Raw genomic sequence first — 26,784 nt, forward strand, 5'->3', positions numbered from 1 at the left:
TGGGAAACGAGGAGCTTTAATTCAGGGCCCAGGCCAGCCCGGCTGAGACCCCCACGCCCAGACAGCGGAGCCGCCAGCCGCGCCCCTGCTCTGCCGCTCACTGGGCCGGCGCCGTGCAGTCCTCTCGCCGGCAGGGGCCCGGGCGGGCTCAGTCGGGCGTGCTGAGGTGGCGGGAGTGCGTGTGCACAGCTTCCACGAACGCGCCCACGTGCTCGGGGCTCATGTCGGGGTACAGGCCGTGGCCCAGGTTGGCGATGTAGCGCTGGGTCCCGAACCCCTCCAGCATCCTCTTCACCAGCTCCCCGATCTTCTCCTGCCAACCCAGGATACCCACCGTGAGCCCGGGGCCCAGGGTGCTCACCCACCGTGAGCCCGGGGCCCCGGTCCCCTCACCAAGGCCTGTTACTCTGCACCGGAGCTGGGGCCCTGGGGTGGGGTGATCGAATCCAGCTGCCTTCCCGTGCCAGACACCTGGGCCGAGGCTCCCCCTTCTGTTGGGCTCAGCCCCGGAAGCCCGGGTGACTCTCCCAAGCACTTGGCTCTCACTCCCCTTCCCCAAGTGCCTGGGAGTTGGACACTGGCTCCATTGTGCATCTGGGGAAACTGAGGCAGAGGACGTGCTTTGCCCCAAAGGGAGGTGGTGTCGGTGCTGGGATTAGAACCCAGGGTTGCCAGCTCCTGGCCGGCCTCCCCCTTACCTTGGGTGCGTACAGGGCGCAGGGATCCAGGTTCCCTTGGAGGGTAACGCGGTGACCCGTCCGCTCTCTGGAACAGAAAGGAAGCGGGTAAGTCACTGCACCTGGCTCAGAGATGGTGCCACTTCCCTGCCCGCCCCCGCCCCGGAGGGGTCCGGTCCCTGCTGGGCCACAGATCTTCCAAAGCACCAGCTATTTCCCCGGCTGGTTCCCTGGTGGCGGGGCTCACAGATCGGGTCCCTAGCGACCAGGGCTGGTACAACACCGCCCCTCCAGCTAGCTGACCTGCTCGGCACAGGCCCTTCTCAGGGGCTGGCCCCCAGCGAAGCCCCCGGGAGCTCGGGGGCGGCTGGGACGCAGCCCCTGGGTGGAAATGCCTCTCCTCTCCCTGCACAGCTACAGCGCAGCATGCCCCAGCCCAGCTCCCCTGAGACGGGGCCCCGGGCACCGCTGGGCCCCGCGTGTGCCGGCGAAGGGAGGGGCCAAGCATCCTGGGGCGGGCAGGCCAGTGGAGCCAGGCGATGGCAGAGCCAGGGTCGCCTCGGAGCGGACGGTGTCCCAGCCCCCGGGGGTGTCCCTAGGGCCTTGGCATCATGCCCAGGGCAGCTGGGCTGCAGGACCGAGGGCCGCGGATGCTACCTGGCCCCGGGGGCAAGGAGCTGCCCTCCGGCTCCCAGCCCGCTGCCGGCTCCAGGCCTGGCTGTCGCCCAGTGGGCGGATCTCTTACCGAGCCGCCTGGGGCTGGATGGTCCAATCCAGGCCGATCACCTCGTAGCCAGCCTGGGCCAGCTCCTCCAGCGCGTAGTGCGCGTCCTTGGCGAAGACGATCTGCGAGGGGGAGAGACGCGGGGGAAGGGCTCAGCTGCCTGGCTCTGCCCCGAGCCATGTGCAATGGGACGCGGCATCAGCCTCTGCCCACCGGCGGCCGTGGCAGAGTGGGAGCTCCCCTGCCCTACGCCGTCCTGGGGCCTGTGACCCGGAGTCCCTTCTACACATTCACCACAGCCCTCAGGGGGAGCGGTGCTGCCATTCCCCTGGGGAAACTGAGGCACCCCAGAGAAACAGCCTGGTCCACGGAGCCAGCCAGTGCCGTCTCCAGGGCATCCCCTCTGGCTGGTCGGCTCACGCCAGCTCAGCCCTCTGCCTTTGGCCGCCGCGGCTGCTTCCTCCGGTGCGTGCCGTCAGGCTGGGGCCTTTGCACTGGTGCTGACGTCCTGGGGCACCTTTCCAGGAGCGGGGTGGCTGTGGGGCTAGCGAACAGGGCACGTGATGCACTGATTGTCCCGGTGTCACCTGGGGGCAGGGTGGTGCCCAGAGCCCCGGGCACACGCACTGTCCTGCTGGCCTGCTCAGAGGGGTGCCCCTGCTGGGATGTAAACGCTCCCCCTTTCCCAGGGCCAGCTCCCGCAGGCAGGGGCAGACTGCTGCTCTCCCTGGCCCAGGTCCCTGCTCTCCAGCCCAGCCGGCTTCTCCCAGCCACAGCCTGCTCCCTCCTGGGAAGGACTTTGCGGGCAACGGTGGAGCCCTCGTGGCCTTTCCCCTCCCTACTCCCTGAGCCTACTGGGCATCGGGATCCTCGCAGGCACCTGCCCTCACACACAGGGGCCACCCCCCTGACACTCTCAGCAGCGAGGGGGGCTGCGGGAAGCTGTCGGGCCGTGCGGTGTCTCCCCAGCACACTGCCCCACAGCTGGCCCCAGAGGGCCTGGGAGTCCATCAGAGCGGCGGGCAGGCGGGCCACTTCCCCTTGGGGCTGGGGAGGCGCTGGCTGGCTGGATCTCAGCCAGATGGGCCGGGCAGGGCTCGGCTCATGCCCAGCGCCGCAGTGGGGCACCTGCGGGGCTCCAGGAAGCGCAGGAGGCTGGGCGCTTGCCTTGCCAAGGGGCCGGGCTGTGTCCATTCCTCCCCCTCTCGCCGGCTCTGGCCCTGCGGCCTGGGTGCCCTGGAGCCCCATGGCAGCTCCACCTCAGTAGTGGGCTGGGCACTCGCTACCTTGGCACAGCGCTTTGGCGGAGGGCTGCCCGGCGGAGGGCACGGCCTGTCTGCAGCAGGGCAGCGAGGAGACCTGGCTGCTGGGCTCAGGCCCCCTCACCCACCTGCTGCTGCCCCACTGGGCGCATGGGGGAGTTGGGTTTAACCCCTTCCTGCGCAGCCTGCAACACCAGCCGCCGGCCGAGATGGGACTGGAGAGTCCCAGCGCTCCGGGGTCAGGCAGTCCCGGCCCTCCTCCACCCAGACCCCTCTCTGGGGTGGAAAAGCAGCAGCAGCCCCGATGCCCTCCCCACCACCCCCCACACCAATGAGGAGCCTCCTGGGCTGGGAGCTCTCCCTGCGCGTAGACCTGTCGTCGCTGGGGAACCTGCTCCAGGGACCCACCTGGTGGAGGGCACTCAGGGAGCAGAGCTCTGGCTGGCTCTCCCCATCAAGGGGCGGGGCCAAAGGGAAGCCCCTCCCACTTGCCTCGGGCCCCAGCCCTGCTGCAGGCTGGGGCAGCTGGGGGCGAGGTTGGCCCCAGAGCAGCGACTCTGAAACCCCCTCAGTGGCAGTGCCCAGCCAGGCCCAGCGCCCTCCTTACCATTGGCACCGGGGACAGCGCTTCTGCCTGCAGCTTGTTCTTCACACGCTTGGCAATGTCCCGGACGTAGGGCAGGGCAAACTCCCGGAACTGCTCAGGGCCCAGGTGCCCGGCATGGGACTCAAACAGCTGGAGCGCCTTCCGGAGCCAAAGGGACATCAGGTTAGAGCCCCCGGCTCCCAGCGCTCCCAGTCCAGAACGGGCCCCCGTCTCCCAGTCCAGAAGGGGCCCCTCCCCGCCCAACTCCACTGGTCTAAACCCCTAGTGGATACACAGCAGTAAGACCCCCCACCCCACGGCTGTGCATTTCCGGGTGAGGAGTGCCACAGGGCTCTGCCCCCCACGGTGCCGTGAACCTCAGTAACCTACTGCCAGGCTCCCCCGGTGACACCCCGTTGGCAGGTCTCGTTCCACGAGGCTGCCCGAGGGACCCCCAAGCTCTCCCCGCCCCACCCACTGCACTGTTCCCATGAGTCCCCCCCGAACAAGGCGCACCTGAGCGCCGGCTGCCACCTGGCCCACCAGGTACTCCACGATGACATCCCGCAGCAGCTGCAGCAGGCGGTGGCTGGCCTCGGGATGCCGGTACAGCCAGCGCTTGGCCTTGGCCATGGTGTTGGAGCCGCCGCCTTCGATCATGTAGGACATGAGGGTCCACTGGGCGAGGAAGGAGAGTCGGCAGGGCACGAAGAGTGAGCAAGAGAGTGGGTCCCACCCTGCCCCCAAACACCCCGCTGGGGGCCTGGCTGGGCCTCTCCCTCACCGGGACAGCCAGTCGCCCCTCGCCCGAGGGCTGGCCTGAGATGGAGGAAGCATGGGGCTAGGCTGGAATGCACACGCCCTCACTCCCGTCCCGGGGGACAGTGCAGAAAGGGGGGTACCGGCTGGATCTGCCTCTGAGCCAACAGCCCCCGCGCTAAAGGCAGGGTCATTTCCAGTCCAGCGTCCCCTTGTGCTCCCGGCCGCCCAGGCAGGCTGATCAGTAGCTGCAGCCCTGGGAGCATCCTCCAGAGAACACAGCGCGACCCCCCGCAGGGGCTGCGAGCGAGGCAGCCTGAGCCCAGTGGGACTGCGTGCCTGGCTTCCCAGAGCCGGGGTGGGGCGGTTCTTACCGGTGCCCCGGAGAAGCCAATTAGGGGCACTTTGCCCTCCAGGCTGTGCCGGGTCAGCGTGATGGCCTGGAAGACGTAGCCCAGCTCCTCCGACACGTCCACCTTCTGCCGCAGCTTCAGCAGGTCCTCCACCTCCATGAGGGGCTCTGGGAAAGTGGGCCCTTTGCCGGGCACCATCACCAGCTCCATGCCCAGCGCCTTGGGGGACAAACACGGGACAGGAGAAGGAGCGGGCGCCCACCAGCCCCCAAGGGGATCCAGCCCCCCAACCCGGGGGCAGCAATGCAGACCTTTGCCTCCCTTACCTGGGGCACCACCAAGATGTCAGAGAAGATGATGGCAGCATCCAGAGGAAATCGCCTCAACGGCTGCAGGGAACAGAGTCAGAGTCAGCGCCGGACACACATGGAGCTCAGCAGCCTTATGGCCAGATGGGACCATCGTGACCCTCTCGTCTGACCTGCTGCACATCGCAGGCTACAGAACCTCACCCACCCACCCCTGTAACAGACCCTGATCCCTGGGTGCATCACGGACGTCCTCAAATCAGGGTTTAAAGACCTCAAGTTACAGAGAATCCACCACTGACATGGGTTTAAACCTGCAAGTGACCCATGCCCCAGGCTGCAGAGGAAGGCGAAAAACCCCCAAGGTCTCTGCCAATCTGACCGGGGGGAAAATTCCTTCCCGACCCCAAATATGGTGATCAGTTGGACCCTGAGCATATGGACAAGACCCAGCAGCCAGACACCTGGGAAAGAATTCTCTGTAGTAACACAGAGCCCTTCCCATCTAGTGTCCCATCTCCAGCCACTGGAGATATTTGCTGCTAGCAGTCGCAGATCAGCGACATGCCGTCGTAGGCAGTCCCACCACACCATCCCCTCCATACACTTCTCCAGCTCTGTCTTGAAGCCAGTGAGGTTTTTTGTCCCCACTGCTCCCCTGGGGAGGCTGCTCCAGAACTTCACTCCTCTGCTGGTTAGAAACCTTCATCTCATTTCAAGTCTAAACTTGTTGATGGCCAGTTGATAGCCATTGGTTCTTGTGTCCACATTGGTGCTTATCTTAAATAACTCCTCTCCCTCCCTGGTGTTTGTCCCTCTGATGTATTTATCGAGAGCAGTCAGATCTCCCCTCAGCCTGTGTTTGGTTGGGTTAAACAAGCCAAGCTCTTGGCGTCTCCTCTCAAGGTAGGTTTTTCCATTCCTCGGATCATCCTAGTAGCCCTGCTCTGCACCTGTTCCAGTTTGAATTCATCTTTCTTACACGTGGGACACCAGATCTGCACCCAGTATGCCAGGTGAGGTCTCACCTGTGCCTGGTTCAATGGGAATAACACTGCCCTGTCTCTACTGGAAACGCCTTGTCAGATGCACCCCAGCACTGCATCAGCCTTTTCACAACCACATCACATTGGTGGCTCATAGTCTTCCTGTGAATGACCATGGCTAGAAAGGGTTAAACAGCCTGCAAAATAAATAACCCTCAAAGGACATGTGGGGAGACAATGTTTGTGTTTTTGTGTATTTACATACTTATGAGTAGGGTCCACAATGTAATCCACAGTCCTTGCCTATGCTGTATTCTGATAAGTCAGAGGTCAAAAGAAGATCCTAGCATTTAAATCAATTGTAAACACGGGATATCTCGGTATTCATCTTTGAAATACACTGTGAATGCTGGAGGAACAAGCAAATGGCCTTATGTTAATTCTATAGCTAAGTACCAGTGATGGACCTCCTCCAAAATCATCCTAATGACCTTTTGTTCCCTGAGCGACCCCAGCTTGTCAAAGAGGACATGAAATTGTATAAAAGATCCTTGGGTCCTGATTCTGTCATCTCAGATCTGCTTAGGCTTCATTGGGGGAAGTTTGAGTCGCAAGCCTGAGGTCCCAGTTATGCTGGTACCCCCTGAATATGATAGTTGGGCATCGGACTATGACCTATGAACTATTTCTGAAAGAACTCTCTGCAATACGAAGCTCACCATCTCTGCTATGAAGCTGCACCTAAGTGAATTGAACTCATGTCTGTCTGTCTATTGATCTTTTAACCTTACCGTCTTTTAACCTTACCGTCTCTCTTCTGCTTTTTAATACATTTTAGTTTAGTCAATAAGACTTGGCTGTAGCCTGTAACTGGGTAAGATCTGGAACATTCAATAACCTGGGCGGTGAGGTGTCCGATCCTTGGGGATTGGGAGAACCTTTTCTTTTATATACGATGAAATAAGATTTACAGAAATTTTCATCATATTTGACATGGGTACCTGGATGGAGGCCTGAGGCTGGATCACTTTGAGGGAACTGTGTTGTCTGGACTTCTGAGTAACCAGTGAGGTAATAAAGAAGCTGTTTTATGCTGCCTTGGTGAATCTGAGTACTGGAATATCCACCAGCTTTATGGGGATTGTCTGCCCCATTCTTTGCAGTTCACCCTAATTGAGTGATCACAGCTGGCCCCTGCTAGGACCCCGGTCACAGACCAATACACTCAGGTCTGTCTTCTCCTGTCACTTCCAGCTGATACATCCCCAGCTTATAGCAAAAATTCTCCTTGTCAGTCGCTAAGTTCCTGACCTTGCACTTTGCACTGTTAAATTGTACCCCGTTTCAATTACTCGTTTTCAAGGTTGTCCAGATCTTCTTGAGCCGTCCAGCAGGCCCCAGGTTGCTGTCAGCCTGGCCCCGGCCCCGGCCCTGACAAATTCACAGGCTAAGGAAGAAGAGGAGGACTTGTGGCACCTTAGAGACTAACAAATTTATTTGAGCATAAGCTTTCGTGAGCTACAGCTCACTTTGCTCAGGAAAGCTCAATGCTCAAATAAATTTGTTAGTCTCTAAGGTGCCACAAGTCCCCCTTTTCTTTTTGCGAATACAGACTAACACGGCTGCTACTCTGAAACCAGGCTAAGGAAGGGCGCACATGGGCTCTCCATCAGGGAAACCAGGTCTGCAGCCTGGCAGGAGGGTGGGGGTCTGGTGCTTAGCCTCCCCAAGCTGTCACACGTGTCTCAGCCCGGGGTGAGTAGGACGACCCTGGGCAGGACGACAGCGTCTCCCTCTGGTGGGCTGAGGGGGGCACCCAATCGGTGCTGTGACAGACTCCCGGGGGAGCTCGCAGGGCTTCTGCAGCAGTGAAGAAAAGCCCTTCCTGGGGAGAACATCAGCTCAGGCGCTGAGCAGCCGCTCACCTGCAGGGTCAGTTCGCAGCACATCTTCGGGCTTCGGCAGGTGGCGAAGAAGTCCTGGGCAGCTCGGGTCTCCCGGAACTCTGCAAGCAGATCAGCTGGGTGAGGCCCTGGGGAGGGCATCCCCGGGGGGCCCTGAGCCCCACCACGCCAGGAAGGCAAAGGGGAACATGGCACAGAGGTCCCAGCAGCACCCTCAGCTACCCTGGCCTCTGCCCAGTACTCTAAGCTGAGCCTCTGGCTCCATCTGCCACCCTGCTCCTGGAGCGATCCCCAACTCAGCTAGTGCCAGCCAGCAAGGGGGAACGGGGACAGGCACCCCTGCTCCAAGTAGGAGAAGGGCCCTGCCCGGAGTGCTGGCCCGACCTTCCTGGACCCTGTGCCTTGGCCACTCACCTGGGAGGTATCGGCCAGCCTGCCTCATGCACCAGACTGGGGTGTACTCCGTCTCTTCCCCTCTCGCTGCTCGAAGGAACGTGTCATTCTTCAACGCAGGGAAGTCTTGGGGCCTAAAGCAAGGGGGGGGAGTGGGGGCAGGCAGTCAGCAGACCCAGCATCACCGAGACCAATCCCCTAGGAGCAGGGTGGGGTCAGGAGACCGCTCCCCCACAGAGAGCTGCAGAGCCTGGCTACTCCCACCCCTAGGGCAAAGGGAAATCACAGGAGCTGACCCTCCAACCCACTGGAGTCTGAGGCGTTAGCTGCATGGGACCATGCTCCACATCGGGGCTGGGAACTGGTGCGTTTGCCCACCTCTGCCTCCGTGCCTCAGTTTCCCCACCAGTAAAATGGGGCTGATATTTGCTGCAACAAGGCGGTCTGCCCTTTTAAGGCTCAGGGAGTAGCCCAGTAGGCAGGTGCTGGGAACGAGCTGAACAGCAGCTGCGATTGGGGCTGAGTCCCAGCTGGTGCTTATAAAGGAGGGACCTGGGCCCAGGAGGGAGCCTGGCAGGGCGCTTCCCTGGAGCTGCAGCAGGAGGTTGGGAGGGGGTGAGCCGGGCCTGTGGTCGCACCCCCCTGGCAGAGAAAGGACCTGCTGGAGGCCCCGCAGCCTAGGTGAGGAACAAGCCTGTTGCCTTGTCATTGTCCCATCATTCCTCTTTCTGGGTGGAGATTAGAGAAGCTGAGGCCAGCCCGGCAAGCGGTCCCCCAGCCCGCACTTGCCTTCCGCCTGGGGGGCAGCAGACATTTACTCAGCGCTTTGGGAACATGCAGATGCCAAGTATAACTTGCCAACAGCCCTGCCTGGGGTGATGCAGGACAGGGTCCCTGCACCTCCTCATTCTGCTGCTCTGGTAACAGCCCCTGCAGACCCCCTCCTCACACTGCATTACTCCCCTGGTGGGTTTGTGTGCAGCCCCCAGCCCGGCTCTTCCTTTCCAGGGGGCTGTCAGCCCCTTGCCCGCACTCCCACAGCCAGGAGGAGGCTGACACAGGCCACTCTGCACCCAGGGAAGGTTTCCTGTCTGCTCCCTGCTCATGCAAGCCCAAGCTCCGGGGGAGAGAGACAGAGTCCCTGACCCACAGGAGAGTCAGAGCCCTCCTCTGTCAGCCCTGGCTGCTGGCCCAGAGCCGGCTGCTGGTCCTGCTTCTCCAGGCTGCCAGGGGCTAGGCAGCAGCACCTCGCTGGGACAACTGCTTCCTTGAGGGAGGGGAGCTCTCTGCGCTCCAGGGTTCGGGCTAGTCCCTCCCCACTGGCTAATGGCTGGGATGACAGCAGAAAGGAGGTTAACACCCTCCAACACATTAAGGGGAGCGGTCCTGGCCGGGTGCGGCAGGGAAGGGAACTGGGCATTCCCCAGGCCGGGAAGGTCAGTGGTGTAGTATCCCAAGAGATGTAGGATCTGGCTTGTCTACTCATGCACGACAACGGGCTGGGACTTCACAGTCCCTGCCTCTCACCCCCTAGAATCCCACTCCCTACCAGCCCCAGATCTCCAAGTGCTCTACAAATATCCAGCAAGGAGCATCCCGTTACTGGTACGAGGAGGAAGTGGGTGCAGAACGATGGAGACCTGCCTGGATCTCCTGGGTTCCAGTCCCGTGTCTCACCCTCATGGCTCCCTGCGATACCTGCGGCAAAGCCAGGACGTCCCAACCACACAGTGACTGCAGAAGCAGGCAGGGACGCTCTGCACTATCTCGCACGGGCCCCGACACTCCTCACATCTCACTGACTGGGGAAAGGTGCCCAAAACACCAGGGTCACTGCCCTACACATGGCCTATAAGTGCCCCACAGAGCCTGCCAGGATTCAGTTGAAGGACGTTGGTCACAGCATAGCTCCCTCCCCATAGGCTGCTGTAGCTGGTTTTCCTCCCAGGCTAGAAGGAGAACTCTGTGTGGCTTCCCTTTGATCCATTAAAGAGCCCCAAGGGCTGGTGGCTGCGGTAGGAATCTGCTGCCTTCTCTGGAGGCATTAAACTGCTCTTGGGGGTGGTAACAGATAATCCCGGATGAAACGTTTTAACTGACTGAGAGTGCGGTCACATTTGCCATCACTGCCCCGTTCTGTTCTAGCTGCATGCTGTGCAGGACAAAGCCAGCAGGAGGTGGGAGCGGGGCTGCTGAGCCACCTTCCTGTTCTCCCGGCTCCGCCTGCCCATCCATCGCTTGCACAGACAATGTGCGGTTAGGGAGCACCACAAAGAGACAGCGCTGATTAAGTTATCAGAGGCAGCAGCTGCTCTGGGGAGATTCTGGGGACGGTGGGCTCCACCGAGGGGCGTCTCTGATGTGGACTTAACTCCCACTCAGCTGGCGGTAAGGCTGTATCTCAGCTGTGCAGGCCTGGGAGGAGTTTAGGCCTAGGACAGTAGGGCTGTAATCCCCTACAGTCAGGGGAACGGAAGGGAAGCATTTTCTATTGTCACCTGGCCAGCTACCAGAGACTGGCAGAAGGGGCAGACCTTGGCTTGGTGTCTCATCACATAGGCTGAAGGCCCCTTTTTGCTACAGCTACCAGACCCAACCACACTCCATATGAACTATGCTAGAAGCAAGGCAGGGGCCAGCCATGTGGAAACTAGGCCCCCTGACTGGGTTGCACATGGAGCGAAGATAGGATCTCGCAAACCCAGCCCATGCAGCAGCACGGGGGGCAGACCTGCATCACAGTCTTGCAGTTAAAGTTCTGTTGGTGCTCCTGGGGAATCTGGGTTTCTGCACTGGCTTCAGTTTTATACAGTATATTTTTGAAAAAATACATCCGTGACTTATAGGGCACAGCTGGCTGGCTGGGCAAAGTCCAGACCAAGAAACTTGATTCCCTAAACCTACAACTGATGGTGGAAGCCTCAGTTAATCCAGGCAGAGTCTCCTAGCCACCTAGCGGCTGCAGTCAGGATCAGGACTCCATTGTGCTAAGTGCGACCAGAGTACGCAGAGTAACTTTGCAAGTGTAACTGCCAATTTACAACCTAGTTAATGTTGAGTTGTGTAACTACAGCTACTGCACCTGTCTCCGAGTTCCCACTGCCAATAACTTTCTTCAGTCTAGGTGATTTTTCTCCTCTCTCTACGGTGGTGTGAAAGGTCTGCACAAGCAGCGGAAACTATAGCTCATGGCGCTGACAGAGTGTGCTGGCAAATCCAAAAGCGAGAGAGAGATTCTCTAGTAAAGCCAAAGGAACTTGAATGGAACCATATTCCATGGGAAGATACAGCACTGTCAAAATCAAAACACTTTGCAGAAATCGGGCAATTTTACCAGAATTTTACTTCAGGAAAAAACGGAAAGCAATTCCCCCGGTGTCGGCCACGGCATGCAGAAATGTTGATCATGTATTGTGTATTGCAACATGTAACATTTATCAACCAAAATAATTATTTTCTTCTGGAATTTATTTTCCTTCTGACCAAATCTCACAATTCTTCTCAGACCAGAACTTCCATCCTTCAGACAGCTCTGTTCTCTAGTCTTTCATTAATACTGATCAAGTGCTAGTTGCAACCACAGGCTTAACGAAACACTTTAAAGGGCTGGTCCTTTAAAGTTTCAATAGGGTCCCAACTGATCGTCCTCGCTTAGGGCAAGCCTACACCTAAACCATCGCAGGAGCACAGCCGCGCCCCCGTGGCGATTTAATGAAGACGCTCTAAGCCGGCGGGAGAGAGCTCGCCTGCCGGCGCCGTGAATCCACCTCCAGGAGAGGCGGTAGCTATAGCGGCGGAGCAGCTCTCCCGCCGACGTGGGGCTGTAGACAGCAGGGAATTACGCCCGTGTCGCGGTCCCCGGGGGCGGGTTTTTCACGCTCACATAGGGCTGTACCGTAGACAAGACAGAAAGGGCAGAGTTTACAGTCTCGCCGTCGTGGCGTGTTAGTTAAATTAACGCCCGTCGTGAAGCGACAGCTGAGAGGAAGGGGGTGGCGGTGTCTGCCCGACAGCCTCCCCCAAGGCAACTGGCACCGCTCAGGGCTAGGAAGAAACCGCCCCCCCCCCCCGAGCGACACTGACCCCGCGCCATGCCAGCGGGAGAGCTTTATGCTGCTGGGGGGACGGGTTCCCGGGGGGGGTTCCCGGGGAAAGGGGGGGGTGACCCGGGGGGGGGTTCCCGGGGAAAGGGGGGGGTGACCCGGGGGGGGGGGTTCCCGGGGAAAGGGGGGGACGACCCGGGGGGGGGGGGGTTCCCGGGGAAAGGGGGGGACGACCCGGGGGGGGGGGTTCCCGGGGAAAGGGGGGGACGACCCGGGGGGGGGGGGTTCCCGGGGAAAGGGGGGGGTGACCCGGGGGGGGGTTCCCGGGGAAAGGGGGGGGGACCCGCTTGGCGACCAGCTTCCGGAAGCAGCGAGGGAGCCGCTACCCCCGGGCCCAGGAACAGCGGGCGGAGCCGGGCCCGGGCGGGCCCAGGAGCGAACCCGGCGGGGCGGAGCGGCCGTTCGCCGCGGGGTGAAGCCGGCTCGCCGCGGTTTCCGCCGGACGGGCCCAGCCCAGGCCCCGGGGGCGCTGCCCGGGTGTGTGTGGGGGGGGCGTTTAGCGGGGCCGGTAGTTACCCCCCGCCCGCCCGCCCGCGCGGAGCCAGTCGCGCTCTCCCAGACCCGGGCCGGGCGTGACGGGCCCCCGCGGGCGGCGGCGGCGGCACCAGCCCCGGGGGGCCCCTGACCCCGGCGCCGCGACTCACCGGAGCGGGCTGCTCCCCTCCATCCTCCTGCTCCCGCCGCCCGGGCTCCGCTGCCCCCTCCCCCCAGCGCGGCGCCACGCCCCCGCGAGGGGCCCGCGGGCGCCGCCATCTTGCTCAGGCCGCGCCCCCGGCGGGGGCGGGGGGAGCCGTGGCTGCCCCGCGGGGTGCCTGAAAGACCCCGCCGCCGGCGGAGGGCTGCCCCTGGCCCTGCCGGCGCGCGCGGCCATCGACCGTAAAGCCCGGTGTAGCGGCGCCTTCAGAAACGGGAAACAGCTCCCTGCCGCTCCCCGTGCGGGGCGGGGGCAGGGTCTGAGGGTTTCCACCCCCGCAGCGCGGCGGTGACGGGCGGGGCGGGGCAGCGGCAGGAGGGGCCGAGCCGAGCCGAGCCGGGCCGGGCCGGGACCGGACCATGGGCGCCCCGGCGGAGACCCCGCACCAGCTGCTGGGCCGGATCCGCTGCCTGGCCGAGTGCGTGGGCTGCTTCGCCCGCGCCCGGCCCCTGCCCGCCGCGCTCTGCTTCGTGCCCCGCCGGGTGCGCTACAAGCTGTGCCGGGACCCCGCCGCCGCCGGCTCGGGCCGCTCCCTGCTCAGCGTCAGCGGGAGCCCGGCCCGCGGCCGCGCCGGCCAGAAGCTCGCCAGGCTCGCCGTGGAGCTGCGCAAGGGCACGTGCGTGCTGGCCACCGGCGAGGAGTATTGCAACAGCCAGGGGCTGTGGGTGAAGCTGTGCCAGGTACCGGGGCGGGCCCGGGGGGGGCCCGGGGGGGGCAGGCGGGCCGGCCCGGGGGGGGCCCGGGGGGGGCAGGCGGGCCGGCCCGGGGAGGGGCCGGGGGGGGCAGGCGGGCGGGCCCGGGGGGGGGGCAGGCCGGCAGATGGGAGCGACAGGCGGACACAGATGGACATGGGGAGCGACAGGCGGACAGACAGACACAGAGGGGAGATGGAAGGACACAGTAAGAGACAGGCGGACAGACACGCAGGCAGATGGGGAGAGACAGGCGGACAGACACAGAGATGGACACTGGGAGAGACGGACAGACAGACACAGAGATGGGAGCGACAGGCGGACAAACAGGCAGGTAGATGGGAGAGACAGGCGGACACGCAGATGGACATGGGGAGAGACAGGCGGACAGACCCAGAGATGGGAGCGACAGGCGGTCAGACAGACACAGAGGGGAGATGGAAGGACACAGTAAGAGACAGGCGAACAAACAGGCAAGCAGATGGGAGAGACAGGCAGACACAGATGGACGTAGGGAGAGACAGACAGACACGCAGATGGACACTGGGAGAGACGGACAGACAGACCCAGAGATGGGAGCGACAGGCGGACAGACAGACACAGGGGAGATGGAAGGACACAGTAAGAGACAGGCGAACAAACAGGCAAGCAGATGGGAGAGACAGGCGGACACAGATGGACATGGGGAGAGACGGACAGACAGACACAGAGATGGGAGCGACAGGCGGACAGACAGACACAGAGGGGAAGATGGAAGGACACAGTAAGAGACTGGCGAACAAACAGGCAAGCACATGGGAGAGACAGGCGGACAGAGATGGACATGGGGAGAGACAGGCGGACACAGATGGACATGGGGAGAGACGGACAGACAGACACAGAGATGGGAGCGACAGGCGGACAGACAGACACAGAGGGGAGATGGAAGAACACAGTAAGAGACAGGCAGGCAGATGGGAGAGACAGGCGGACACAGATGGACACGGGGAGAGACGCCGGACACAGGGACTCCCACTAGTCCATGCGGTATCCATTCTGTGCGTTTACACTGCCTGGCCCCTTAGTGGTGTCTAAGCCACTGCCAGCCCCCCAGGCGTGGCGCTTTCGGGGCGGGCTCTAGGTCTGGCCGAGGCTGTGTCCCGGGCTCTGAATCTCTGCGGTTACAACGCATAGGGACTGGACGCTGGTGCCTGGCTCCTGCCCGGGTGGTTTGGCGGCAGGCTGGGCGCAGGGGGCCGAGGCCTCAGGCTGTCGGTTGTAAGGAGTGTTGGGGCGGGGGGGGTGGCGGCGCTGTGCAGCGTTTCCATTGTGGGGCAGGCGGGCAGAGGGCAGGTGACAAAGCTGGGGTCTGTGCCCCACAGGTCGGGGGCGTTTGGATGTGGGCCTCGCTGTGGGACTTTAATCAGACAGCCACTTCCTGGTTTGATGGGTGGGGTCAAAGCCACCTGGCTTCCCCGCTGATGACAAGGTTAAAGGTTGGGGAACGCAGCCCTGAGACCGCCCCTCCCATGGGCAGCAACTGCCTCAGAGCTGGGCCCAGAGCCGGACCCTGGGGCTGACCGGCTGCGGGTGACGGGGTGATCGATCCCCTGGATCCAGATTCCCTGGCCGTGCCTAGGGGGCACCCCTAAGCTTGGAACCCCCATCCCAGGCCTGTCTGCCAGCCGCCCCCAGCCGGGGTGGGTTTGGCCCTTGGTAACTGACCTGCCGCGCCGGCTGCGTTTAAAGCGTCTGAGCTAGGCGTGGCCGGGCTTTCCCTCGCTCACCGGGCCGAGCCGTTCTCCCACCGGCCTGCGCGCCCGAGGCAGGGAGCTGGCCGGGGTGGTTTTCCGTACCCCTGTGCGGTGACGGCCGTGCGCTGCTTTACGGCTCCAAACGGCCCTTCCGCCTTAACCCTGGCATAGCGGGCACCGAGGGCGCGTGGCACGAGCTAGTTCTTCCGGAATAACCCCGAGTGTAATGCCCGCGGGACACGGCTCCTCCTTGCACCGGTGTTTTTGCCTAGATGGTGCTTTCCTGCCATCCAGCCCCCCTTCGCTACAACACCCCGTCTTTGCTAGGAGTTGACGCCCGTCACAGCCCTCTGTTGACTGCCTTGACCCAGCAGCGGGCCTGAGGGGGACGTCTGCCAATCAGCCAGCACCTAGATACCCTTTGTCCCGCCAACTTTCACACCGTGTCCTGTGTGCACAGACCGCGTCCCCTGGTACCCACGTCCCCTGGTGCCCGCATCCTCTGCCACGCTAGAGCAGATGAGACTGCTGGCCCGGGGGTGTGATCGCTGCTCACCATCCCTCGGGAGGGAGGGTATTAGTGAGTGTGTTTGTCCCCAAGGCTTTGGTGATTTCCAGGCCCAGGAGAGAGTCTCGGGGCTCCTGGCATGGAGTTGAGCCACAGTTATAGTTTCCATTATATCCTGATTTTGCCCCATTCTTTAAAAACAATGCACCAGCCTTGGGGTGCGCAGGGAGCTCTGGGGCTGAAGGGGAGCGTTTCTGCGGGAGTTGAAGGGAACCACACCAGGGGTTTGGGCCTTAGGACGTACAGCTCTCAGACCTGGCTCCACCAGGCGTCTGGCTTTTTATTTTTCTTTCCTGGCTAGCAAAAAAGTCCGAAGGGGCCTGGCTTGCTGGGGTTCTCAGTAGCCCCGCAGCCCGGGGATGGCCCCTGTGTGCATCCAGTGTCCCCCTGCGAGGGGCAGAGGAGAAGATCACAGGGCAACTGTCTCTCCGCTGAGGAGGGCCCCCGCAACCACCCTCTGAGCCTGATCAGGCTCATCAGGTGGCTGGCAGGTGGGGTGGGGGCATTGGTGGGTATCCCCAGGCTCAGGGGTTGTGGTGGAGGGGAGTCCCCGAACCTTCTAAGGCCTGTGATGGAGGAGGATGGGGGAGGACTCCTGGAAGCCTGTGAGCAGCGTGGGGGGGTATTTGTTTCACTGGGTGCAGAACTGAGGGGATCTGTGGGGTGGAGGCATGGTTTGCCAGCCATGTGGCGGTGCTAAGTCTCTCTGTGGGAGAAGGGCTCAGCTAGCCGAGGGCTCTTGGCTCTAGCCCGATGGCAGCTGGAAGCTGAAGCCGGACGAATTCCAACCAGGAAAGGGCTCGTTTTACCGGGCGGGTGAACGGACCAGTGGGCAACAGACCAAGAGGTGCGGTGGATTCGCCATCACGGTCGGGAACAGGCTGGCTCTGGCTGCCCCAGAAGGGATGGGCCGGGTGTGGGGAGCAGGGAGCGGTGACGCAGGCGGGCAGACGAGGTGATCGCACGTCCCTGTTGGCCAGCAGATCTCTGACTTGGTGGCCAGCCTGTCGTGGTGGGCACCGGAGCCGAGAAACCAACCGCCAGCTCCCCCAGGGCCGCGGGCGCTGTGTGAAGCCGGGGCGAAGGGCTCCTTGACGGGCCGTGCTTTGCGTTGCAGGAGCAGCTGGAGGAGTACAAGGGCAGCTGTGAGCTGGAGGAAGGCTGGATCCTGGTGTGCAAACATGCCGAGGGAGGGGACCGGCTGGTCCCGGTCGAGTCCACCGACAGAATCCAGAGGCAGCAGCAGCTGTTTGGGGTCGATTATAAACCCGTGATCAGGTCTGGGGACGAGGCTCTGGGGGCATTGGGCTTGGTCCGGGCGCCACCAGCTTGTGTCTCCTTGTGGCTGCTTGAGGAGGCTGGGTGCCTGGGCAATTCCCAGGCTGTGTTGGGCGTCATCCTCTAGCACCCGACTCACAGGGGAGATAAAGGGCTGCTTGTTGCCAGAGGCCAGAGCTGTGTGCAGGGAAACTTGGGGACCAGGGTTCTGATCCCAGCTCCCCAGGGCTGTGTGTGTCCGACGTAGTGACCACCTGCCCCCTGAGCCTGCCACTCCCCCCGCTGGGAGCCCTGTGTCTGGGCAGCGCTGCCAGTGGCAGGCATCTCCTTCGCCGGCCTCGCAAGGCCAGGCCGGCCGGCCCGCCACCTCGTTCCTCTCTGGGGCCACAGCCATTGGAACAGGCCCTGCGGCAGGCTTCTCCTGAGCTCCGGGGTGACTTTGCTGCCCCGGGCCTGGCATAGGCTGTCCCCTGCCCAGAGGGGCTAACAGAGCTCGCCGAGCCCCGCCCAGAGCTCTGGTCTCTTGGGCCCCAGACCTGGGCCCAACTCTGACCTGCTGACGCAGCCGCAGGAGAAATAACGCTGGCTTTAAAAAATCACTTTCCACGGGGGGCAGCAGTGGGTTTAAACCGAGGCTGATCTTTGCTCTTGGTGGAGAGGGGAGCCGGCTACCTTCTCCGAGCCCCTCCCAGCCCCCCGCCCGGCAGTATCCAAGCCCCTCCCAGCCCCCCGGTGAGGCAGATGGGGACAGGCGCACAAAGATTTGTGCACAGAGGGTCTGTGGCAGAGCAGGGATTGGCCCCTTCCCTGTCCCAGGCTAGTGCCCCAATAAGTGGTCCGTCTTTCCTCCCAGGCCTTCCCTTTACCCCTCCGTCCTTTGCCTCGTTTCAGGTGGGAGCAGGTGGTGGATCTGACGTACTCCCTGCGGCTCGGCGCGAAACCCAAAACCATGGAGCAGGACGAGGCGGCGGTGCAGAAGCTCCGGTAGCAACACGTCCCGGGGCGGGTTCTGCTGCGTTACCGCCTTGCCCGGGCCGTCCAGCCGGCACACTCCTGTCCTGGCTGGGTGGGCCTGGGATCGGGGTCTGTGCTGGGTGGGGTCCCTCGGCCTTAGTGTGCAGCAGAGCTGGGGGATGGGGCTGTTCTCTACAGCGCCCCCGGCTGGCAGGTGCAGGGACAGCGGGCGTGGGCTCTGTGGGGCATCCCATCCAGCTCGCTGGGCTGTTAACCCCACGTGTGCCGGCAGGTTCGTGCCCCCGACGTGGAGTTACGAGTGCGACGAGGACCTGGTGCATTTCTTGTACGATCACCTGGGGAAGGAGGATGAGAACCTGGGCAGCGTCAAGCAGTATGTGGAGAGCATCGACGTCTCCTCCTACACGGTACGGGGTGGGGCCGCTTTCAGCTGCGCAGGACTCGGGGGGCGCTTGGCCGGTGGTCCCGTCTCTCCGGGGCTGCCAGCCGGGTGGGAGACCTGCGCGGGAGAGGAGCGTCAGGTGCCCCCTCCAGAGAGGTGAGGATCTGGCTCTAAAGGGAGCTCCCAGAGCGGGGACGGGGGCAGCTGAGTCCCCGAGTGGGGGTGGGGAAGCGTTAGGGCCTCCTCCAGCTGCGGGGGGCCCAGATGGGACCCCAAGTCTGAAGGAGGACTCTGCTGTGGGCTTGGCTGCTGACCTGGTCTGAGAGTTTGGCATTAGCCCCCCGCTGCGCTCTGGGGCATGGTGCCCGCTCTTGCCCAGTCCCCTGGTCAACCCCCATCCCAGCACTGGACCCCCTCGCCCCTGTGCGGCTCGATGAGTGCGTGTGCGGAGCAGGATGTGGGCTCCCTCCGTCTGACCCCTCCTTCACCCCCCCGCCCCCTTCCAGGAAGACTTCAACGTGTCGTGTCTGACGGACGGCAACGCGGACACCTACTGGGAGAGCGACGGCTCCCAGGGCCAGCACTGGGTGCGGCTCACCATGAAGAAAGGCACCATCGTCAAGTGAGAGCCGGCACTCCCCTCCCCGCCATGGGGGAGCCTGCGGGGGGGACATGTCAGCCCCGGGGGCCCGGTTCATGGGGTGGCCACGGTCAGGCATGACCCTCGTGATCAGCATTGCCCAGGTGGGAGCCAACGGGCCCATCCCTGCACCCCTCCACTCTCACCGGGGCGGGAGCTGGTGGGCAGGGAGGTCCCACGGCCACCCCAGGCTGCGTCCCACAGGGCTTCGAGGGGACCCCCAGTCTGTGTGAGTCCTGGGCACCCCGGCTCTGCCCGGCTCTGCCCAGCTGGGCTGGGTGGCTCTGTGCCGGGGAGCCCAACTGCTGCTCTGTCCCCTCCCCTCCAGGAAGCTCTTGCTCACGGTGGACACAACGGACGAGAACTTCATGCCCAAGAGGATCGCGGTGTATGGCGGGGAGGGCGACAGTCTGAAGAAGCTGAGCGACGTGGGCATCGATGAGTGAGTGGGGCAGGGAGACGGGGCTGGGGGTCTGGGCTAGTGGTCTGAGCACAGGCCTGGGGCCCCGGAGTTTTATTGACAGAGGCTCCAGCTGGTGCCTGGAGAGAGGAGCTCGCCTCTCTGTGCCTCATTTTCCCCCTCTGCTCTGTGTCTGTGGTGTGTATTAATGCCCAAGTGGCACTGAGATGCATGGCACAGATCCTGGCGAGGGCTCTGCTGTCTCCCCATGCACCGGTTACAGGAGTGGATTAGAAATCAGCGGGTGGCTAAGGAAATCCCCAGCCCGATAGCTGTGTCCTGCTTTGAGGCTCTCCTGGCCGGCTGCAGGCTTGAACGCTAGGGGTCACAGCGCCCTCCATCTTAGCCTGGCCGCCCAGCCCAGCAACCGGTGACTCCAGCCCGAGGGGTTAGAAGTGGGGGGTGGGGGCTGGTCATGTTGCAAATAATGAGTCACCCACCCCTGCCCCCCCACATGCAGCTGAGCTACCGTTCCCCACAGAGGGTCTGCACAAGAGCCCCGGGTTCCAACGAGCCGGGATTGTTTAGGGGGCAGCCCCCCTCCCCTCGGCCCGTAGCGGAGTGGTCCCGGTTAGCGGCTGTGGTGCATGGAGGGGGTGTTCTCTGGCAGGACGGGGGGACGGCCTGTAGCGGGGCAAACTGCAGGGCCGTAACACTGAGCCCCAAGCCGCAGCCTGAGCATCAACTCAGCGATCTGGCTACTCCCCCTGCGAGGGACCAGCTGACGGCTCCAGCCTGGGGAAATCAGCCATTGCTAGGAGATATCTAAGGCTGGGCCGGCTGCTGCCCCCTACCCGCTTTCCCTCCAGGGCCCGGCGCAGCTGCCCATCACCGCCCACGTGTGGACTCCCCACCCATCCCTGAGAGTTCGGACGGTAGCGCTGTGCTCTCCAGAGGATCTCTGGGCACTTTACAGACGCAGTGGTGCTAACGTCTTCGCCCCATGGAACCGAGGCACAGAGAGGCTGAGTGATGTGACCAGGGTCGCATGGTCAGTCAGTTGCAGGGCTGGGAGATAAACCCCCAGGTTCTAGCTCCCCTCACCTCCTCTCACTAGGCAGCCCCTCCTCCCTGGCCCGGGGTGAATGGATGCTGGCTGGGGGGACAGGCGGCTCTGAATCCCACTCTGCACTGTCATTCCAGGAGCTACATCGGGGATGTATGTGTGCTTGAAGACATGACAGCGCACCTGCCCATCATCGAGATCCGCATTGTGGAGTGCAGAGGTGAGTGGGGATAAAAGCCTGCATGATGGGCTGGCTGCACTTCCAGGAGCCTCCCCCTCCGAGATCGGCCCCCTCCCTCATTGAGAACCCCGCCCTCTCCTGTCGGGCGCTCGGGATGTGGTCTCCTGAGGATGCTCGGTCTCCGGGGCTCCTTGGCCTTGTCCCTAAGGGAGCCGGCTGTGCTGGTGGCTAGTGAGGTGGCCACCTGGCTGCTGGGAAGTGGGCTGAGATCCCCAGGCCATGGACTGCCTCAGGGGGGCTCTGGCAGCTGCAGGTTGAAGAGCCCCACGCCCCCAGCCCCGCTTCCACTGCCTGATGCCCCTGGAAGCCCAAGCCCTGGGGCCGCTGAGGTGCCTGTTCCTAGGGACGAGCCCGCATCTCGGCAGCCCTAGAGTTTGGCGGCTCGGTCCTGTCTAAACCTGGTTCTAAACCTGCCCCGTGGCAGGTGCGGTCTCCTGGGTCCCTTTGAGGTGGAAATAGCCTCCCAGGTGGGTGCCCCTGGGGTCTCTCCATCTCCGGTGGCTGCGGCTCCGTCCCCCCCATGCCGGGCATTACCGAGCCCCGCTGGCTGCTGCCCTGGCGCCCCTGGACCCACCGGATCAGCCCTGCCCTTTCTCAGCAGATGACGGGATCGACGTCCGCCTCCGAGGGATCAAGATCAAGTCGTCCCGGCAGCGAGAGCTGGGGCTCAGTGCGGACATGTTCCAGCAGGCCAGCTTGGTGCGCTATCCCCGCCTGGAAGGGACCGACCCCGACCTGCTGTACCGGCGGGCCGTGGTCATTCAGAGGTACTGCCCAGGGACACCAGCAGGGGGCGCTGAGCGGGACGCACCTGCAGGGCTCCCCTCCTTCACCAGTGAGAACGCAGCCCCGACCCCGGGGGCAGAACGCAGGGCGACGCGTTGATCTGCCCTGGCGACGCGTTGATCTGCCCTGGCGACGCTCGCAGCAGGCCGGGGCAGGGATCCCGTATCCAGGGGGATTTGGGGAGGCAGAATGGGGTCTGGCCCGGACGCCAGGGTTTGCTCCCCATCTCCTTCTGTGAGATCTCGCCGCTTCCTTTCTCATCGCAGGTGGGCAGGGCCCGAATCGGATGCTCTCTATCCAAGAGATGCTGCTTCCAGCGGCACAGCGCCCCCTAGTGACACGCTGGGGCACTGGGGTCAGCCCTGCCTGCGGGGGGGCGAGAGCGCCCCCTACTGAGCCCTCTCCCACACTGCCTGCAGCACAGCACCCCCTAGTATCGGCCACAGCGGGGTGTCTGGGTCAGCCCAGCAACCAGGGGAACAGACCCCGGAGCGCTGCCGACCCCCCTTGGTGCAGTGTCCTGGGGCGTTGTGCCAGGAGCAGCCCCTGGCTTTGCGGTGCCCTGGCTGGGGCCGATTTGCGTGGGCCAGGCCTTGCCCTGTGTCTCGAGTGGCCCCCGTTGCTCTCCTAGGTTTATCAAGCTCCTGGACAGCGTCCTGCACCACCTTGTCCCGGCCTGGGACCACACTGTCGGCACCTTCAGCTGGCTCAAGGTGAGTGACGGCCGGGGCTCCCCTCTCTCCTTAGCCTCTGGGGGGCTGACGCACCCCTTCTCCCGAGGACTGCAAGCTGCCCTGGGGGGAGTGCCCCTGGGGTCCCAGAGAGGGGGATGCCCAGGTTGCAGCTCCTTGAAAGCGGAGGGGGAGGAGAGGTGGGAATGTCGGGGGCGCTGCGGGGAGCCGAGGCCCGGTGCGGGAGTAGGAGCGTGCAGGGGGAGCTGGCAGTGCCGCGGGGGGCCGGGGTGCGTTCAGGGGGCACTTCAGTAAAAAAAAAGAAAGAAAATTGCGGGGGGGGGAGTTGTGTGGGCACAGAGAACGCATGTGAGGCACCCTGCGACTCCGGGGGGGTGGAGCAGATAGACGGATGGGATGGGGGGCACCCGCAGGTCTCTAACCCAGGCCCCGCCTTGCCCGGGCCAGCACATCAAGCAGTTCCTGCTGCTGTCCAAGCGGCGCACGGCGCTGCTCACCCAGTGTCTCAAGGACTCGGAGACCAGCAAGCCCAACGTCATGCCGCGGCTCTACATCAACCGGCGCCTGGCCATGGAGCACCGCGACAACCCCGCCCTGGACCCCAGCTGCAAGAACGCCGTCTTCACCCAGGTACCGGGAGAGTCCGTGAGGCTGCGGGCCTGGCCCTGCCCGCCCAGGCCGGTGCCGGCGGGCCCAGCGAAGCTCAGGGTCCGGAGAGGGTGGGGATACTGGGAGAGGGTGCCCGGTGCAGGGGCAGCATGGCGGGGGGAGGGCATGAAGCCGAGGGCGGGGGACAGAAAAGACGGGAGTGGGAGGAGCCATGGGAGTAGGAGGGGCTAACGGCACATGGGGTATGGAGTGGGGCTTGGCCTTGGTGTGCTAAGGGCAGGTAGCTCAGGGAGGGAGAGAGATGCTGCTGTCTGTCTGTCTGTCCCTCTGGCATGCGTCTGTCCGGGCTGGGGCGAGTGGGATCTGACCGTCTGGCTGCGGTTCCCTTTGCTGCATCTCTGTCACCTTTAACGCCGATGGCTGCTCGGCTCCCTGCGGGGGCACAACACGCCCCTCGGAGCCTCCTGCCTCCGCCTCGGCCTGCCCCGCCGCCAGGGATGATGGAGGGAAGGAGGGACCCGGTGGGTAGGGCGCTAGCCTGGGACATGGGAGATCTGGGGTCGATTCCCTGCTCTGCCACTGACTCTCTGCTTGACCACGGGCAAGTCACGTAGCCTCCCCCATGTGTCCATTCCCATCTCCCCCGGGGAATAGCAGCGCTGCCCTGCCTCCCAGGGACTGGTGCCAGGACCCTGTAGCTTCCTGCGGGACCTCCACAGCTGGCCGGCGGCCAAGTCTCATTCGTGTCTGCCTGCTCTAGGTGCACGAGGGCCTTAAACCTTCCGACAAGTACGAGAAGCCCCTGGATTACAGGTATGGGGGGCCCTGCCAGCTGTGGGGAGGGAATGTGAGCCCCATTCTGGGGGGAAGGGCCAATGTCCCAAAGCCACTGGGCCCCATCTCAGCAGAGAGGCCAAGGAGCCAGCAGCCCCCCAGGGCTGAACTCCTGCCCCCCGAGTGGTCCCTCCCTGCCCTGGCCCTGGGTTGCCCGGTTGGCCCCTCTCATGGGCTCCGAATGCCCGGGAGCGACCTGCTTTCTGAGCTGTCACCTTGGCTCCCCGCAGGTGGCCGCTGCGCTATGACCAGTGGTGGGAGTGTAAGTTCATCGCCGAGGGCATCATTGATCAAGGTACGTCCCCAGAGCCAGGCCCGGGCCCAGGCCCCTCCCCACCAGGCGCTCCGGGGTGGGGCAGCTGGGACGGGCGACGCGGTCCGGTTACCCTGCAGCTTTCGGCCCCAGCCTGGCTGCAGCTCAGCCGTGCTCTCATCGGGACCAGGGCACCTGCCCTGTGTGCAGTGGGGTGGGGGTTACAAGCTGTCCCCACTCAGTGCTTCCCCCTGGGCCCTCCCCCAGGATCAGGATGGGGCAGGGCAAGGGGCTGGGGTTGGGGGTCGCTTCTCGTAGGGTGCTTTAAAGGCAGTGGGCCCAGCCGCTGGGGCGATCGGCAGGAGACTTCCAGTCAGTATCAAGCCGGGGGTGGGGGAAGCGTAGCCGGCTGTCAGCCTGCGGCCGGGGCTCATGGTGCTAAGGGGGGGACGGTGTCTCCGGGCTGCAGGAGGCGGGTTCCGGGACAGCCTGGCAGACATGTCTGAGGAGCTCTGTCCCAGCTCGGCAGAGAGCCCCGTGCCGCTGCCTTTCTTCGTCCGCACGTCCAACCAGGTACCAAGGGGCTGGGGGCCGGAGCTGGGCTGGTCCTGCCCCGCTCCGCTGCGTGGGCTGGACCTGCCCCGTGCTGGCCGCGGGAGTCCCCCCTAGTCCTGTCACTGCGGCTTTGCTCCCTGGCTTGGGGGAGCAGGAGCCCGTGTCCATCAGGCAGGCCCTGGCGATTGCGAGACGCACCCTCGCTTTTGGGCATGTGGCCAGCACGCTCGTCCGTCACAAGGCATATTGCTAGGGGCCTTAACGTAGTGTTACGGGGTACGTCCCACACCAGCCAGGGCACTGGGCACTGCTCCGTCGTGGGCCCCCAGACGGCCCTTCCCACTCGCTGCCTGGCTTCCCAGCCTGTGCGGGAGTCACCAGGGTCCATGGAGCCTGGGGGTGGGGGGTGTCACACAGCAGGGAGGGGCAGCATGGACAGTGATGCGATCTCGGAGGAGCCCCCTCCGCAGCCTGGCAGCCAGTGGGGGGCACTGGGGAGCGCATCCTGCCCCCAGTGGCTGAGCTGTGCCCCCGCCCCTGGGTCAGGGCGCTAGGCTGTCCCCAGCTCCTGGCGCCGGGGGTCTGGCGGGGAGCCCTGAGCACGTCTCCGTTGCAGGGTAACGGCACCGGGGAGGCCCGGGACATGTACGTCCCCAACCCGTCCTGCAAGGAGTTTGCCAAGTACGAGTGGATCGGTCAGATCATGGGCGCGGCTCTGAGGGGCAAGGACTTCCTGGTGAGTCCCATGAGGAGGGGCCCTTGCTGCAGGCCCAGCCTTTCCCCTCCTTGGCATGGTGCTCGGGACCTGGGCTCCCCCTAATGGGCCCCAGCCCTGCTCCCCCAAACCCCTGCCCCTTGGCCTGAGCCGAGCAGAGCCGAGGGTCCCCAGCACCCTATAGGGGCCCTGGCAAATCCCTGATCACCCCTGCACAGTCTGCGTCCCCTGCACATCTGGGACCAGGGGACCCTGCTAGAGACAGCTGGGCGCTTGGGAGAATGGAGGCATTTCAGTGATAATTCGGCAGTAAATAGAAATCGAGGCAGCGTTCGCAGGCTCCTCCCCTGCTCAGCTGTGCGACTGTGCCCTGGCGGTCGTGGAGCCTACTGGTCAGAGCCTGGGAGCGGCAGCCCCGTACCCTTGGTAGCGCCGTATGTTCCTCCTTCCAAGAGGGGCCCTAAATCTCTCTCCTTGGGCAAGTGTCATTGGGGGCCGGACTAGCTGGGAGGTGTCGAAGATGGTTGATCAGCACTGCTGTCCCTTCTGGGGCACTGGGGTGCAGCTGGTGAGGTGTCCCTGTACCTGCAATCCCAGCCACGTGTCTCCTCCCCACTGCAGGTCCTGGCTCTGCCTGGCTTCGTGTGGAAACAGCTGACCGGGGAGGAGGTCAGCTGGAGCAAGGACTTCCCCGCCGTGGACTCCGTGCTGGTGAGCAGAAGGGTGGGGGGGGCTGCCAGTTGGCCAGGCATGCTGGGACAGCACCCCCTCCCCGTTGGCTGGCTCGGGCCGGGTGCAGGCGGGACTCGGTGACTGGGGGCCGGTTGTGTTTGGCCGCCCTGTGTTGGGGCGAAAGAAACAGGAGCTCAGAGCCGCCCCCAGGGTCTGTAGTGCAGCTCCAGCCCCCTCATCTCAATACACAGAGGCAGCCCATGGACACTGCCAGTCCCAGCATACAATGCTCCGGCTTGGGCCAAGGCTGGTGCAGCCCATGGAGATGACCGGTCCCAGCATGCCGAGCTCTCCCATGCTGTGGGCAGTTGGGCCCTCCTTTGGCCCCCATGACATAGCCCCAAAGCTCTCCGGGGCAGGGTGGGGCTGGGGGCTTGCCCGGGCGGTCCGTGGTGTCCCTCTCCAGCGAGTGCTCTCACCCGGCTGCCCAGGTGAAGCTCCTGGAGGTGATGGACGTGATGGACAAGGAGACCTTTGAGTTCAAGTTCGGGCAGGAGCTGACCTACACCACGGTGCTCAGCGACCAGCGCGTGGTGGAGCTGATTCCCAATGGCGGCAGCACCGTGGTGCGCTACGAGGACCGCAAGGAATTCATCCGCCTGGTGCAGAAGGCCCGGCTGGAGGAGAGCAAGGAGCAGGTAAGGCCGGCTGGGGTCGCAGTGGGACCCAGCCCCAAGAGCACATTCCTTCCTGTCCCCCGGCCCCTGGAGGTGACTTGTGCCCTGAAGCATGGGGGTTCTGTCCGTTAATGTGTAGCCCAGCGAGCATCGCGGGCTGGTCTCGCTGGCTGTGCTAAGGGCCAGCCCTTTGTGGAGTCCTGCCGAGCGCCTGGCCCTCCTGTGTCTGCGACAGGCGAGACTCTCAGGGCTCCGTTCCCCTCTAAC

The 26,784-nt window shown here is 63.7% G+C and overlaps 2 protein-coding genes across 5 annotated transcripts in view; one reads left to right on the top strand and one right to left on the bottom strand.

The window, feature by feature from the left end:
- On the bottom strand, positions 1-12,941 carry UROD (uroporphyrinogen decarboxylase). The gene is made up of 10 exons (XM_073357907.1): positions 12,700-12,941; positions 7,974-8,086; positions 7,581-7,660; positions 4,688-4,750; positions 4,383-4,580; positions 3,766-3,927; positions 3,271-3,408; positions 1,423-1,523; positions 699-765; positions 1-313 (listed from the first exon to the last, which is right to left on the bottom strand). Exons 1-10 carry the CDS (start codon positions 12,924-12,926, stop codon positions 149-151), a joined length of 1,314 nt encoding a protein of 437 aa, XP_073214008.1. The 5' UTR covers positions 12,927-12,941; the 3' UTR covers positions 1-148.
- Positions 12,879-26,784, top strand: part of HECTD3 (HECT domain E3 ubiquitin protein ligase 3) — a 15,608-nt gene continuing 1,702 nt past the window's right edge. The window contains exons 1-16 of one of the 4 annotated variants that reach the window (XM_073357903.2): positions 12,879-13,429; positions 16,860-17,020; positions 17,912-18,004; positions 18,267-18,402; positions 18,884-18,999; positions 19,346-19,459; positions 20,621-20,703; positions 21,323-21,491; positions 22,142-22,223; positions 22,650-22,832; positions 23,572-23,624; positions 23,876-23,940; positions 24,368-24,471; positions 25,070-25,189; positions 25,790-25,879; positions 26,332-26,538. In XM_073357903.2, coding sequence (XP_073214004.1) covers positions 13,109-13,429; positions 16,860-17,020; positions 17,912-18,004; positions 18,267-18,402; positions 18,884-18,999; positions 19,346-19,459; positions 20,621-20,703; positions 21,323-21,491; positions 22,142-22,223; positions 22,650-22,832; positions 23,572-23,624; positions 23,876-23,940; positions 24,368-24,471; positions 25,070-25,189; positions 25,790-25,879; positions 26,332-26,538 — 2,097 coding nt within the window. In that variant the 5' untranslated portion in view covers positions 12,879-13,108. Of the gene's footprint in view, positions 13,430-13,677; positions 14,376-16,859; positions 17,021-17,911; positions 18,005-18,266; positions 18,403-18,883; positions 19,000-19,345; positions 19,460-20,620; positions 20,704-21,322; positions 21,492-22,141; positions 22,224-22,649; positions 22,833-23,571; positions 23,625-23,875; positions 23,941-24,367; positions 24,472-25,069; positions 25,190-25,789; positions 25,880-26,331; positions 26,539-26,784 lie in introns of those variants that run through there. The other 3 variants (XM_073357904.2, XM_073357906.2, XM_073357905.2) reach the window with 3 other exon arrangements.

The sequence above is a fragment of the Lepidochelys kempii genome, chromosome 8, assembly GCF_965140285.1.
Source record: "Lepidochelys kempii isolate rLepKem1 chromosome 8, rLepKem1.hap1, whole genome shotgun sequence".
Taxonomy (NCBI): Eukaryota; Metazoa; Chordata; order Testudines; family Cheloniidae; genus Lepidochelys; species Lepidochelys kempii.